The sequence below is a fragment of the Mandrillus leucophaeus genome, unplaced genomic scaffold (genome assembly GCF_000951045.1).
Source record: "Mandrillus leucophaeus isolate KB7577 unplaced genomic scaffold, Mleu.le_1.0 Scaffold216, whole genome shotgun sequence".
Classification (NCBI taxonomy): Eukaryota; Metazoa; Chordata; class Mammalia; order Primates; family Cercopithecidae; genus Mandrillus; species Mandrillus leucophaeus.
Window position 1 is genome coordinate 908925 of NW_012102210.1, and position 13672 is coordinate 922596.

General features: G+C 54.8%; 1 protein-coding gene across 14 annotated transcripts in view; it reads left to right on the forward strand.

Annotated features, from left to right (window-relative positions):
* Positions 1 to 13672, forward strand: part of DYSF (dysferlin) — a 238535-nt gene that overhangs the window by 131580 nt on the left and 93283 nt on the right. For all 14 annotated transcript variants that reach the window (XM_011980655.1, XM_011980653.1, XM_011980659.1 and 11 more), the window contains 2 exons: positions 5507 to 5600; positions 6143 to 6220. In XM_011980655.1, coding sequence (XP_011836045.1) covers positions 5507 to 5600; positions 6143 to 6220 — 172 coding nt within the window. The remainder of the gene's footprint in view (positions 1 to 5506; positions 5601 to 6142; positions 6221 to 13672) is intronic.

A 13672-nucleotide genomic window follows, 5' to 3' on the forward strand; every position in this document is an offset into this window, starting at 1 on the left:
ACCCAATGCCCTGGGCCTGGCCCTGGGGCTGGGCAAGAATATGTGTATGCGAGTGGGGGTGAAGGGTGGGTGGGCAGAAAACAGAGCATCAGCCTCTCCTGCAGCCTGGCTCTGAACGGGGCTCAGAGTAGGAGCAGAGGGAAACCGGCCCTCTGTCCCGGCCTTGCCCACCTGGCCAAGCCTTTCCTCTAAGCCCCAGCGTGCTGCCGCTGCTCTCCCAGTTCCGGCACCCTCCTTCCCCTCCTCCAGGAAGCCTTCCTGAAGGGGTTTCCAAAGGCCCACCCCATTCCATCCCACCCCACAGATGGCCTCATCCTGGGGTATAAGTGAGTCCACATTAATCCCTTTTTCCATAGTAACATCAGACCTGACTCTGAGCTTCCTGAAGGTAGGAGGTGCTGTCTGACACACCTTTCCTGTCCTTTGCCCTGGGACCTTAGGCCTGGGTGCTGCACATGTGGCTTAGGGTGAGGGAATGCTGGTGATTGATCGCATGTGATAAATCTTCATTGGATGCCCACTACATGCCTGATGTTGGACTGGGTGCAGGGGATAAAGGAGTGTGCATGCCTTGCCCGCATACATGGAGGGTGGATGCAAGGGAGAAGATAAGAGAGGCTGGGTAGGGGCTGATGCTGAAGGCTGGGCAGCCAAGGAGGTGCCCATGCCTCAGAGATGATGCAGCTAAGGAAAAGCCCGAGTTAGCTCATTTGGAAGACATTCCAAATGGAGTGGACATCTCTGTGTAAAGGCCCTGTGGCACAGGAAAGATTATGAATTCAGGACATTTACAAAGGGCCAGAGGGGAGGAGGAGTATTTAACAAGAGCCTGGAGAGATGAAAGAGTTAAACCAGGTACCTGCCAAGGACTGTGGGGTATCATTTCATTCAGTTTGCACTACTAGTTCTCTATAGGGTGCAGTTCCCCTCAACTTGTCCGCAGGGGGACATTGGGCAATGTCGAGACATTTTTAGTGGTCATAACTCAGTGGAGATGCTACTGGTATCTAACAGGTAGAGGCCAGGGATGCTGCTAAACATCCTACAATGCACAGGGCAGCCTCATAGCAAAGAATATTCCAGCCCCAAATGTCAATAGTGCCAAGGTCGAAGAGCCCTGCGTTTTCCACAGTAGCCCTGTGTGGGTGAGTGTGAGGCTGTGTGTGTTAGAATGCAATTTTCAACAGTATTGGCAGGGATGGCCTCTCTGGGCAGGTGCCACTGGCCGCATGAGCAGCAATAGCTGTTTTACAACTTGAATGGGCAATGCCTGGCACAGAGTAGGTGTTTTGTAAATGGGTGGCACGTCCGAGGAGAGACAGATGGGTGGGAGATGCTTCCCCAAAGTTCCCAGATAGGGTTTTCAAGAGGCTTTGTTACTGGCTTTGAGAGAAATTCCCCAAGCTTGACCACGCTGATGTCCACACCTGAAAACCAGAACGTACTTCAAAGTCAAGAAGGCATGACATTGGCGGATCCCCACAGGGCCGGCCTGTGTCACCTGCCCTCCTCAAGGCCGACGCAGTTGTCTTCCCCTGAGGCAGGTGCCCATTGTTCGTGCATTCCCTCACTCGTTCACCAATGATGTGCTGGGCACCTACTGCCTGTGAGGTGCTCTGCTGGGTGACGGGTGCACTCTGGGAACCTGGCTGGGCTCTTGGCGGGACAAGGAGATGGGTGTTTGCAATGTTAGGTGGTGAGTGCAGTGGCTGGGGAAATTCAGGGCGAAGTGGGAGTGCCCAGGAGGGGTACCTAACACATCCTTACAGGGCGACCTTGATGATAAGACTGCATGGAAAAGTCAGGGGACACACAGGGCAAGGGCCTGGCAACAAGAAAGGAGACCCCAGAGTGTCCCAGCTGGTATGAGCAGGTAGGGGTTGTAGGGGTGTGGGGCTGTGTGGGTTTGGTAGTGTCCTGACTGGCAGAGACTCAATTCAGAGGCCACAGTGGGCCGGGAGGGAGGGGTGGCCTTCCCTCTGCTCCCAGGGTCTAATGGGGCTGTATGGAGAGTCCAGGCTTCCCTGGGAGGGGCAGTGGACCAGAGGATATAAGGATGTTGGCCAGGTGTGGGGGGAATTTTGCCCAGAGTGTGAATCAGGGCGGTACCAAGAGGCACTGAGCTTAGTGGCTTCCCTGAGCCTGACTCGGGGGTGTGTGTCTCCCCTGGTCCCCCGGTAATGCTTCTTCCCAAAAATCCTCATCTGTCTCCCTGAGGTAGAGGGAGAAGGTCTGTACTCGGGTGGCAGATGGGGTAAGGGTGGGCAGCGGGTCCCTGGACCAGGTGTGGTGTGGCTGGGCCCCTCTTCTGGAGCCAGGTCAGGTTTTGGAAAGCAGACGGTGTGAGGGACATTCCCAGAGGGCGTGCTAGTTCCTCTCCCTGCAGGACAGTCACTTGCAGGGCCAGGGCCTGCTAGGGGCCAGGGACTCAGTGAGGTCCACATAGAAATCCCAAGGAGGGAGATGCTGCTTCTGATCGTAGGCAGGAGGCCCTGCCCTTGGACAGAGACCCAGAACATGCTGCCAGAACCCCAGACAGAGGCCTTGGGAGTGGTGCTGACAGGGGCCTGGTGAGGGGGGCCATCTAGAGGAGGTGCGAGGTGAGTGGGGATGTGCACTGGCAGCCATCCGCAAGCAGGGAGGTCCCTGCAGGCGCTGGGAGGGAGAGAGGAAGGATGGGGACCTGGAGCTGGAGGCGCCTCCCTCCCTACGCTCACCCTAGCCCCCTACCTGCGGATGGGGCACCTGTGTGTGGCCAGACCAAGTTAGACGGACCACAGAGTCCATCCTGCCTACCCGCAGCTGAGTCCACCCCCATCCTCCCTACTCCCACTGCTCCCACCCTTTACCTATGCCCCAGCTGGAGGTGCTGGAGATGCAGGCATCACGCATTGTTGCACCTGGGGGCAGGCCAAGCCCTATTTCCAGCGTAACGAGCTTTCCTTAGTGTCCCTGCCTCTCAAGTCCAAGTGGCCTGCTGGGCCCCCAGGTCTGGCTTTGTGTTTGGTGTTGCACACCCTGCAGCCAGGGGGGTGTTCTGTGGTCATTCGCTGCTGGGCTTGGTGCTTCCTCCAGTGGGGCGCCAGTGCCGCAGAGCCAGGCCAAACGCCTTTCCTGCCAGGGGCCCAGGGCTTCCACACCTGTTCACAAGGGAGGATTTCAGGCCTTTGGGTCCTTCCTTGTATGTGTATGACACTTCTCCCTGTGTGTGTGTGTGTGTGTGTGTGTGTGTGTGACAGACAGAGAGAGAGAAACCATGTATAAACCACCTGGAGGCATTGGGAGAGGCCCTTGCTGGCTTGCCTGATTCTTACTGAAATGTCCACTTTAACACCTTGGAATCATTTTGAACAAATATGAGTGATGTGAATACCACTTCCAGCACATGACAAACTTTATAGTTTATGACACGCCCCCTCCCCAAGCCCTGTAAGCTCATTGATAGCTAACATTTCTTGAGCATTTACTGTGAGCCAGGAAATGTGCTAAGAACTACATGTTCTCTATCTTCTTTAATAATCAAAGCAACTCTCTAAAATAGCTACTGTATAATTATCCCAAATTTGTAAAGTGATTGATTCAGAGAAGTGAAGCAACTTGCCCAAAGTCACACAGCCAGTAGTAAATGGCAGGGCCAGAACTGGAGCCCAAGGAATCTGATTTCAGAGCCCATGTTGAAGTTGTGGCTAAAGGAAGAGGAGAGTCTGGGCATCTCCCTGTCAGAAATGAGGATGTCCTGTAGTGGAAGTCAGAGCCCACCCAGGGATAGCAGGACCTTGGAGAGTCCCCTGGGAGAACAGAGGGACTCAGTCTTTCCCAAGTGTGTGTTTTGCAGACCCTTTGCAGCAGTGGAGCAGAGGAAGGCCCAGCCTACCTTTAGGGTGCAATTCTTTGTTGACCCAGAGTGACCAGGGCAGGCTTTGCTTAGGTGTCCTAAGATGATCTGAAGACGGGGCGGCCTGGGATGGTTGACGGCACCTCTGGCTGTGGAACAGCGTAAGCTTGCTATGGGAGTGAGTACGTCTGGGACAGCTTTAAGGAGTGTGGTTTGCCTGAAGCCAAGGGCCGGGATTCGGGGAAGAAAGCCTTGGTGTTGGATGGGGAAAGATAGGGCGGGTCACTGGGGATCTGACTGGGAGAAGGCTGGACTGGACCTTTCAGGCCACTGAAGGATTCAGGCCAAGGAGCCGCACAGTGACTGAGGGTGATGAAGCTGGTTTTGGCTTGGGGATGGCCTGGCCAGGGGTGGGAGAACAGGTGTCCAAGGGAGGCTTCTTGGACAAGGGGGTCTGGACTGAGCCCTGAGGGTGGGCATGGTTTGGAGAGCAGGGGCACAGTAGTGGCAGTGGTGTCTTGTGTTGGAGGCAGTGGGGGGCTTTGTAGCTTCAGAGCCTGGGGAGAGGTTGAAATTCTTGGGAAATGGTTCCCGGGTGAAGGTCAGGGTGGCCCAGCAGAAGAATCCTGGGAACTGGCCACTCTGAGTGGGCCTGGTGGGATGAACGGGCTGTCTGAGGAAGAGCCAGGGTTTTCTTTCAAGGGTGTGTACACATTTGTGAGATGTGGAACTGAACAAGGAAGTGGAGCAGAGGCCGCTTTATTACTTAACCCCACCCCTCTGAAATGGAGCAGGCGACAGTTTGGGTAGCGGGCAGGAGGGAGAGGAGAGAGGCACTTGGAGACATCTGAGTGAGTGCAGAGGGAGCAGACAGCACGGGGTGTCTAGTAACGGCCCCCGACTCTCCCCAGTCCCTCTGTAGGCTGTGGCTTGGGCTTCTGGCTCTGGGCTGAGAAAGTGCATCAGAGAGCTGGGTGTCTGGCCTAGGGAAGTGGTCTGGTCTTGGTGCTCCTCAAAGTGGTTTGTGGCTCAGTGGTTGGAGTCCAGTGCTAATGAGGGCGAGGTGGCAGGGCTGACCATCTAGCTTTATACACAGTAAATGGACAGCTTGGCTTCCAAGCCTGACTGTCCACCCACTCCTATCCCCACCTCTGGCCTCAGCCTGAGCCCTGCTCACCCTCAGCAGAGTGGGAACTGGTGAGAGATGGTGGGTGTGTGGTACAGCTTCCTCCAGAGCCTGGGACCCAGCTCTATGTTAGCAGGGGATGGCAGAGATGGGGACCCAGAGATGCTGGCCTGGAACCTCCACATTGCGATTCCACTGGACTTGTCCCTAGTGGACAGATCCCCATTTGATTCTCTCCTGGAGAGCCCCTTCGAGTCATTCCTTCTAATCTTTTTGCCTGAAACAACTAAAAATTCCGTTCTTGGCTCATCTGGTCTTCACTAGAAAGGGAGAAGAATTTCCCACAGTCCTTTGGTGCTTTGACATTGGAGTCTGGTGATTTTTTAGGAGAGGATAAGCTCCCCAGAATGAAAGTAGAGGCTGATGGCTCAGCTTTCAGCAGCAGAGAGATCTCCTGGCCCTGGGGATCTAACTCTCTGGGCTAGTCTCCCTGTCACCCCCAGGCCTGGGGGCAGAATCTGCCATAACCAGCTTCGTGTCTCCAGGGCGGCGTGGTGGACGACAAGAGTGAAGATTCCATGTCCGTCTCCACCTTGAGCTTTGGTGTGAACAGACCCACAATTTCCTGCATATTTGACTGTAAGTGAGGCTTCGAGGCATCTATGGGGTGATAGGGGTGTGTCACCTTATGCTTCTGTTTGGATGGAGTTATAAGATCAGGTGTGTATGTGGGGCTCTGGGGAGCTGAGTCTGTGTGCTTTTTGGTGGGTCAGTGCCGTGTGTATGTGTGTGTGCATGTGCGTGCGCTCGCACGTGTCTATGCCTGTCTGTGCGGTGTGTCCGCCCACTCAAATCTGATATCAGGCATTTAAGACCCTGTGCTCTGTGGCTGCTCCCATTGTCTGTTTGGCCTCCCCTCCTCCCCTCCTCCTCTACCTCTTCTCCCCCAGCCCTAGCCTGGCCCAGGGACACGTTAATTAGTCAGGTGTCCGCTTTCGAGCTGTGGAATGTTCTCCTGACCTCGCACAGTGGCCTGTATGGTTTCCCTCATTCAGCCCCTCTGTCTGCTGCCCTTTCTAGGAACAGACTCCACCTCGCCCCGAGCCCCAGCTCTTAACTGCCCCAGCTCTTACCCACCCCAACCACTCACTCTGGCACCTCTATTTTTTCCCTTGTTGAAGATGGGAACCGCTACCATCTACGCTGCTACATGTACCAGGCCCGGGACCTGGCTGCGATGGACAAGGACTCTTTTTCTGGTAGGTAGGAGAGAGGCAGGAGAGTCAGAGACTGTGGGCTGAGAGCTGGGAATGGAGACATCTGGCTTTCTGGCAACAAGGGGTGCTGTTTGCTGGGTGCATGGAGGTGGGTGCTGTCGCCAGGGTCCTGTGGCTTCTTGGTTGTCAGGTGCAGCAAACTCTTGTCCATGGTCTGCTGGACTCCTTGGCAGGATCAGGCTTCGCTGACTGTCCCCTCTTTCCTGAAAGCTCCTCTGGCCTTGGCTCCAGCCGCCAGCCTCTGGAGGGCCCCTGCAGCCTCCTCTCTGACCTGCTCCTCCTTGACGCTTCACTGCCCTCTAATCCTGATGCTCCAAGAAGTCTTGTCTGTGTCCTCTCTCTGGACACCGGGGTCCCCCAACTTCTCCACCTTCACTCACCTCAGTTCATCCTGTGCAAACCTCCATGTGACCTTGCTCCCCAGCTTCCCCCACCCAGATCCAGGCTGCCTCGGCATTTCCTGCCGTGGCCCTGGGGTTGGCAGCCATCTGTTACCCAGGCTGGAAATTCTTAGTCACCCAGTCCTGAGGATTCTACCTCCTGAATCCCTCAGATCTGTTCCCTCCTCTTTAATGTCACACTGCCATCTGACACTGGCCTTGCCCCTTTGTATCTAGGTCATTCTGGTTATCTCCTCACCTCCCTGGCACCTTCTGCACTGCCCCATACACACCTGGTCACGTCCCTCCTCTGATTTCAAGTATAGACACTGACAGGAACCTCCAACTCTTCAGCACAGCAGACAAGTCCCTTGTGATCTGGCCCTGTGGTCCTCACCTGGTTCACCTTTTGCTCGTTGCCCTCTATCCAGTAGCTCCAGCCCCACCAACTCTGTCCATGTTGCCCACGCCTGGCCTTTGCACTCAGTGATCGCTCTGTCTAGAATGCATTTGCTCCCTATTTCTAACCAGCAAACTCCTAGTCATCCTTCAAGACCCAGCCCAGATGCCCTCTGACTTCCCCAAGCCAAGCTGGTTGCTCCTTCTTCAGCGCTTGGCCAGGTCCTCACCTGCACCTCCCTCAGAGGCCTTCCCCACTGCACAGATTAACAGTGGTCTATCTCTGCCACCTCCTTCCTGCTCTAACCATGAGTTTCCTCAGGAAGGGGCCTCATCTTACGTTTGAACCTGCAGCACTTGATGGCTGAGTGCTCACTAGGTGCCCAGGCATTTTGCTGACATTATTTCCTGTAACCCTTACAACTGTCCTATGAAGTAGGTGGTCAACATCCCCATTTTATCAGTGAAGAAACAGAGACTCGGATAGGTTAGCTAAATGCTTGCATTGAAATTACTACCAAGTGTCAGAGCTGGGAATGGAACCCAAGGCTCTCGCCATCTAGTGCCTGCTGTTTGGTTGAGTAGAACTGAGTTCTATGGGAGTGACTTCCTGGACACAGCATGGCTCTGCAGGTGATGGCCATCTGCTGACTTCCTTGCTGGTCCACTCTCCTCCCCGATGTGGGGTCCAATCTGCGTCCTCCTCTCCAGCAGCTATGGCCCTCAGTGGCCCATCCTCCAGCTCTGTGCAGCCAGGTGCAGGGTGGATGAAGAGGTTCTACCCTGTTTTGCTTTGGGGCCAGGGTCCTGAGAGCTCCCTGGAAAGTGTGTACAGCAGCAGCCCGCCAGAATTGACAGGCCCAGGCCAGACAGGAATCTGCAGTGGCTACTTCCTGGGAAACTTGTCCAGGAGTCTGACAATTAGAACTTACTCTGAGAAAAAGGACATGGACGAGTTTATAGCCTCTTTCTCTCCCTTCCCGGGAGGGCGTGAGAGGTGAGGGTGCTGGGAACGGGTTTGTGAGAAGGGGGTGGCCAGGTGGGGCCCAGGCAGAAGCCCCCTTGTCCTCTGTGGGCCCTGCAGGCCAAGGACCCCGCAGAGAGGGGAGGGAACTCCTTCAAGGGCCCAGCGCTGGGAGCCGATGCTCCCCTCTGGTAGGGCAGTGGCACCGGTCTGCAGAGACGTCACACTTTCCATCCTGGCCCCACCCCCTCCCCCAAATAAACATCCCTTGAGCTTTGAGGGCACTGCCCAGGGCTTCCTCAGAGGCCACTGGCTTCTGAATGAAAGGCCCGATTGAGCAGCTGCTGGAAAGGAAAACAGCAGCCAACATGGGTGAACCTATAAAACCCAGAGTGTTTATTTTCACTCCCAAACCCTAAACCAAAGCAATTTCTCCCCTGGAACTGACCCTGGGGCGGCTGGCGGCCGGAGGCTGTGCTCGGCCACCGGCTGGCATTTCTCTGAGGAAACTTATGTGTGAATCCGGAATGTCTGGGGCCAGGGGAGGGCCTGGCACAGTGTCTGTCGCCGATGCAGCTTCCAGCTGCCTGCCGGGTGTCTGGGGCAGAGAGGGCCCTCCTCGAGCCACTCTCCCAGTGCCTCTGACCTGTGGCTCTCTGGGCCTTTCCCCTGGGGCTCCTACAGCCCTGTGCTGTGCTCTTTGCTTCTCTCTACATGGTGGGTCTCGGGGCTGCCTGGACATTGGGGCCATGGCTGCTCCTTCTCCCTGGTTGAATATTTGAGGAGATAGGCAGGGGTTGCCCAGAAAACACTTGTTGAACAATATTGAACTTGGGAGAGGGAGGCTATCCTGGAGATATTGCCATCCAGATGGCCTGAGGGTTGCAACTTGAGTGGGGTTTGAGTGTATGGCTGGGATATCAATTCTCTGGACCAGTGGAAGGGCATCTGTGGCGTGTGCTTATGTGTTTATTAATGTGTATTCCCTGTGCAGCAATTAGTCATAAAAAACATAAAGTGATACTTAATTCAGTGACTTCTTCTCTTTTTTGAGCTAGAGTTTTGCTCTTGTTACCCAGGCTGGAGTGCAATGACGTGATCTTGGCTCACTGCAACCTCTGCCTCCCAGGTTCAAGCGATTCTTCTGCCTCAGCCTTCCAAGTAGCTGGCATGACAGGCATCCGCCACCATGCCTGGCTAATTTTTTGTATTAGTAGAGACGGGATTTCCCCGTGTTGGCCAGGCTGGTCTTGAACTCCTGACCTCAGACGATTCACCTGCCTTGGCCTCCCAGAGTGCTGGGATTACAAGCGTGGGCCACTGTGCCCGGCCAGTTCAATGACTTCTTTTTGTTGTTGGGACGGGGTTGCCACTGCTTTGTGAACATCTGTTGTGTGTACTGGGTTTGCTTTGAAATGAAAAGCTATGACTGTAGAGGACTTAGAACACGTCACCAACACCACACCTAGCTCCGTCCTGCCCACCCCTTTGGTGTGGAGTGGGTAGCATTGCTTCCCTGAACAGTAGCTTGAGCTGAGTTACTCTTCATTATAGACTGGTGTTTCTCACAGGGAACCAGGGAGGAAGGTGTCAATTTGGCCCCTTCTACCAGTTAAGAACTGCTGTTGTGGTTGGAGGGATCATAAGCTCTGCTTACAGAGCAGCCCGCCCAGATGGAGGACCCTCATGCAGCTCTATCATGAGGTCACTGTATTCCAAGGGATGACCCTCAGCTTAGGAGGGGCCCAGAAATCCCTCTGTGAGGGCCTCCCAGGTCACTGGGCTCAGGGGCTTCAACTTGGCTAACCAAGCCAATGAGAGATGGCTGATAGACCAGATGCCACATCATTTATTAATTTACAGGGGTGAGTACCTCTCAAGAAAGTAGAAAGTCCTGTGCCCTCTTTGCTGGCCTTACAGCTCCAGGTAAGGTCACAGCGGTGGGCCAGGTAGGTGGTCCTGTGGGATAGTCCTGCCAGGCCAGGCTGCAGTGAGGTCTGATGAGCCAGAGCTGCCCACAGCTGGGGCCACGTCTTGATGACTGGTGCCTTAGTTTCCCTCAGATTCAGACTCAGTCCTGGGTGGTGCTGGGGATTTCTTGCTTTTGGGTTTCCCAAGTCTGAACTCTAGTCTCCCTTCTCAACCCCTTTTTAAGCACAGCTTTTTGTTAAGGTTGGCTCTGGCTGGGGCAATCCACCAGACGAGCTTAAGGAGGTGTTTTCCAAAGTGCATTGGAGGCTTGTGAAATGCTCCACTTAAAAAGGGTTCCTGAGTAAGAGAGACTGGGAAACACTGCACGCTTCGAGATTTACAATGCACAGTGGCATATGAGAGGCTCTGAGGCGGCTGCAGGGAAGGAGCCTGTTTAATCTGTTTAAGCACTCATTAGCTCCCCAGAGAACCCACCACTCAAAGAACACATTTTGGGAAACACTGATCTACAGGATTCAGTCCAAATTGCTCAGCAGGAATCCAGGACTGTTTGTGATCTACCCCTTCTCCCCTCCTGCCTCCTCTATCCCCACTGCCCTGGTGCTCCCTTTGTCCCCTCAGCCAGACCAATGGCTTGCTGCTCCCCAAGTACCTAAAGTCTTTGGTGTGTTTACCCGTGCCATGCTTGCGCCTGAAATGCCCCCTTTTCCTTGGTCTGCACGGCCTACCTCCTCATCCTTGAGACCTGCTTTGGGAAGCCTGACTTGATGCCAGCAGGTGACATCAGGCGCTCCTCATCCCGGCCCCTGTATACTCCACTATTAAGTAGCACATCACCTTGTATTATACCCGTTTAGGTTACAATTTCCAACCAGTAGTCATACTCTTAAGAGCTTGGATTACGTCTCATTCATCTTCCTATCCCTAGCACTGTGCTAACCTCCCACAGAGTAGCCAATCAATAACTGTATAGTGAATGAATGATGCATTACAAATAACGTGAGAGTGAACATCTTTGTACATACATCTAGCTTTCTGGTGAATCTGGATGCCTCCCAGGAATATGGGAAAAGGGTATAAATGGTTTTATGTTTTTCAGGGCATAGTGCCCAATTGCTTTTCTGAAGGCTTGCTGAATTGCTTCCAGCAATAAAGGAGAGTGCCTATTTCATCGACTCTTTGCCCGTACCGGGTTTTTATAATTTTGAACAATTTTTCTTAATTTTATAGGAAAAATATTGCTGGAGTCTAGTTCTCATTTGCATTGCCTTGGTTATTGGCAGTCGATCCCACCCTCTCTGAAGGGCCCTTTCCTATGAGGTGGTGTGGTGGAAGGAGCACTGGACTCGGAGTCAGGGGGTCTAGTACATAGGATCATGGCTGAGCGACTTAGTCTTCCTGGGGAAAGCTCCCTTTTCTGAAAAATGGGGTGATACTTCCCACTTTGTCCCCGACCCTGGTGGTCTGAGTGGTTGGTAGGAAGGCCCGGGAGGAAAGCATAGTGTATTGTGAATGCAGACGGTCCTCCCCGGAGATCCAGGAACGTCTGAGCAGCAGGGCTCAGCCCGAACAGCCTGGTGTAGGGCTCTGGATCCAGCCAAGGAATTGTCTGCCTGGGGCCCGGTGACAGGTCCCTGACTCCCTTGTGGTGATGGAGTCAGGTAGAATCCTTGTGTGCTCATGGCTGGATCCTCCCTGGGGCAGCCGTGCTCCTCAGAGCTGCAATCCAAAGTGCTTGCCTCAGCGAGGGCATGCTGCGCGCTGCATATGGCTTGTGGGCGTGGCCCTGGGGAGAGCCCTACGCTGTGATGCACGTGCAAAACCCAGCCCCTCACCTTCCCCTCCACCGCTTTTTGGGAATCTGCCTCTCCCTCCTCTTAGCTTTCCTGGAAGAGGGATTTGTCTGTGAGTGTGTCTGGCTATCCTTCATCTGACCACCTTGCTCTAGCAACACCCCTATTCCCCTTTTTCCTTTTTCTTTTTTTTTGAGGGGTGGGGTCCTGTGCAGGGAGAGGCCAGGCCCCTGTACACAGTAGCCCAGTGTCTGAGGCCCCAGGCCTCCAGGCCTGCTCTTTACAATGCCTTTGTTGTGTGTTTTTTCCTCCCATGGGCGGGTGGGGCACGTGTGTAGGTCTGGGTGATTTTTGTTTGAAAGCCACCCCCTCCCCGTTCTCCCCCGAGCGCTGAGCTCATTGCCTGGGCCGATGGGGCTGCTGGAAGAAGTCAGCCTGCTCGGGGGCCAGCGTGGGGGGTGCTGCCAACACCAATACAGCGTGCACAGCCGCTACAATGTGCAATTGTGATCTTTGTGTAAACGCGGTCGGTCTGGGGCCCGCACGCTTATAAAAATAAAGCGTAGGGAAGCACGGGGCGGGGCGGGAACAAAAGGGGCTTTTTCGCTGGCTCTCTAATATGGTTTTATTTATCGGAACGCGCCCTCCTTTCCTTACTGGAACCTGGAGAAGTTCTCTGCCGAGCTTGGAGCTGATGGTATCACAGCCAGACGGTTTCATTAAATACACAGATGCCGCTGGGCCCTGCCAGGGGCAGGAGGGAAAGGGCTCAGGGCCAGCCCTGCCAGGTCCAGTGCATGGAAAGGGGAGCCCCATGCCAGGGAGGCTCCCACCAGGTGGGGGTCGAGAGACATGGTGGGCAGTTCTCTCTGGCTCCTTCCCCTGCCAAGGGCCTCCCATTGCCCCCTTCTGCTCCACAGAATCAGGATCAAAACCATTTTCCTGCAGGAAGTCCTCCTTGATTTGTGCCTGATGGCTGTCAGGCTGATCCCAGGCTGGTGGCTGCCTCCTATTAACCAGACCCAGCATTGCTCAGCCTGTGGGTGGCCATGGCTGAGTCCGCCCCTTAACTTAGATACCCCCTGCTCTTAAAACCAGCTCTTTTTTTGGCAATAGGCACAACCTTGGACCCTGGTCTCTCCATCCCTTGATGGGTTTCCTGCCATTGCCCACTCCAACCTTCCCGCCTCTTTCCCGGTCACTCCTTGCCACCCCTCTCTCTGCCACCTATGCAGTGGCCATGGTGTCCCATTTGGTCTTCTTGTGGCCAGGGAGCCTGTCTTGCTCTTCTCCCCTTTGTGCGGAAGCCCTGTCTCCCCATCCCAGCCCCTGGGTTGTGTTTGAACCTGCATCCTTCTGAGGCCAGCAACACAGAGGCCATTACCTCTGAGGCCACTGAGGCCCTCTTGAGGTCACATGGGAAGTGAATGGCAGTGCTAGGGCTGGACTGCAGGGCTCAGAGGGCACAGGCCATTGCAGGATGGAGCAGGGTGCCAAGGGTATTGAGTTAGGCACTGGGTTCAGCCCTCAAGGTGACATCCCATTAGGAGGAGATGAAGGGAGCCCCCTCCTCCAAGCCCTGCATTCCTCTCCCAAGTTATATGCACTCAGTCCCTCTCCTGCATTGGTTTCCAAAATGTGGTCCCAGAAGACAGCATGAGCATCGCTTTCAGGAACTTGTTAGAAATGTAATTCTCAGGCCCACTCTGGCCCTGCTGAATCCGAGTCTCTGGGGGCAGGGCCCAGCACCCTGAATGAGCCTTCCAGATGATTCTGCAGCATGCTCACATTTGAGAACCACTGCCCTAGAGTCTGCTCTAGTGACACCAACTTGCCTTTGGGACAAGGTAGAGGGAATGACTTGTGGCTGGGTCCCAGGCTGGCGTGGCCAAGGCTGGCAGGCTGGAAAGGAGTTCGCGGGCAGCAGGGAGCTGCGGGGGCCTTTGGGTTTCTCTCACACCCCTAC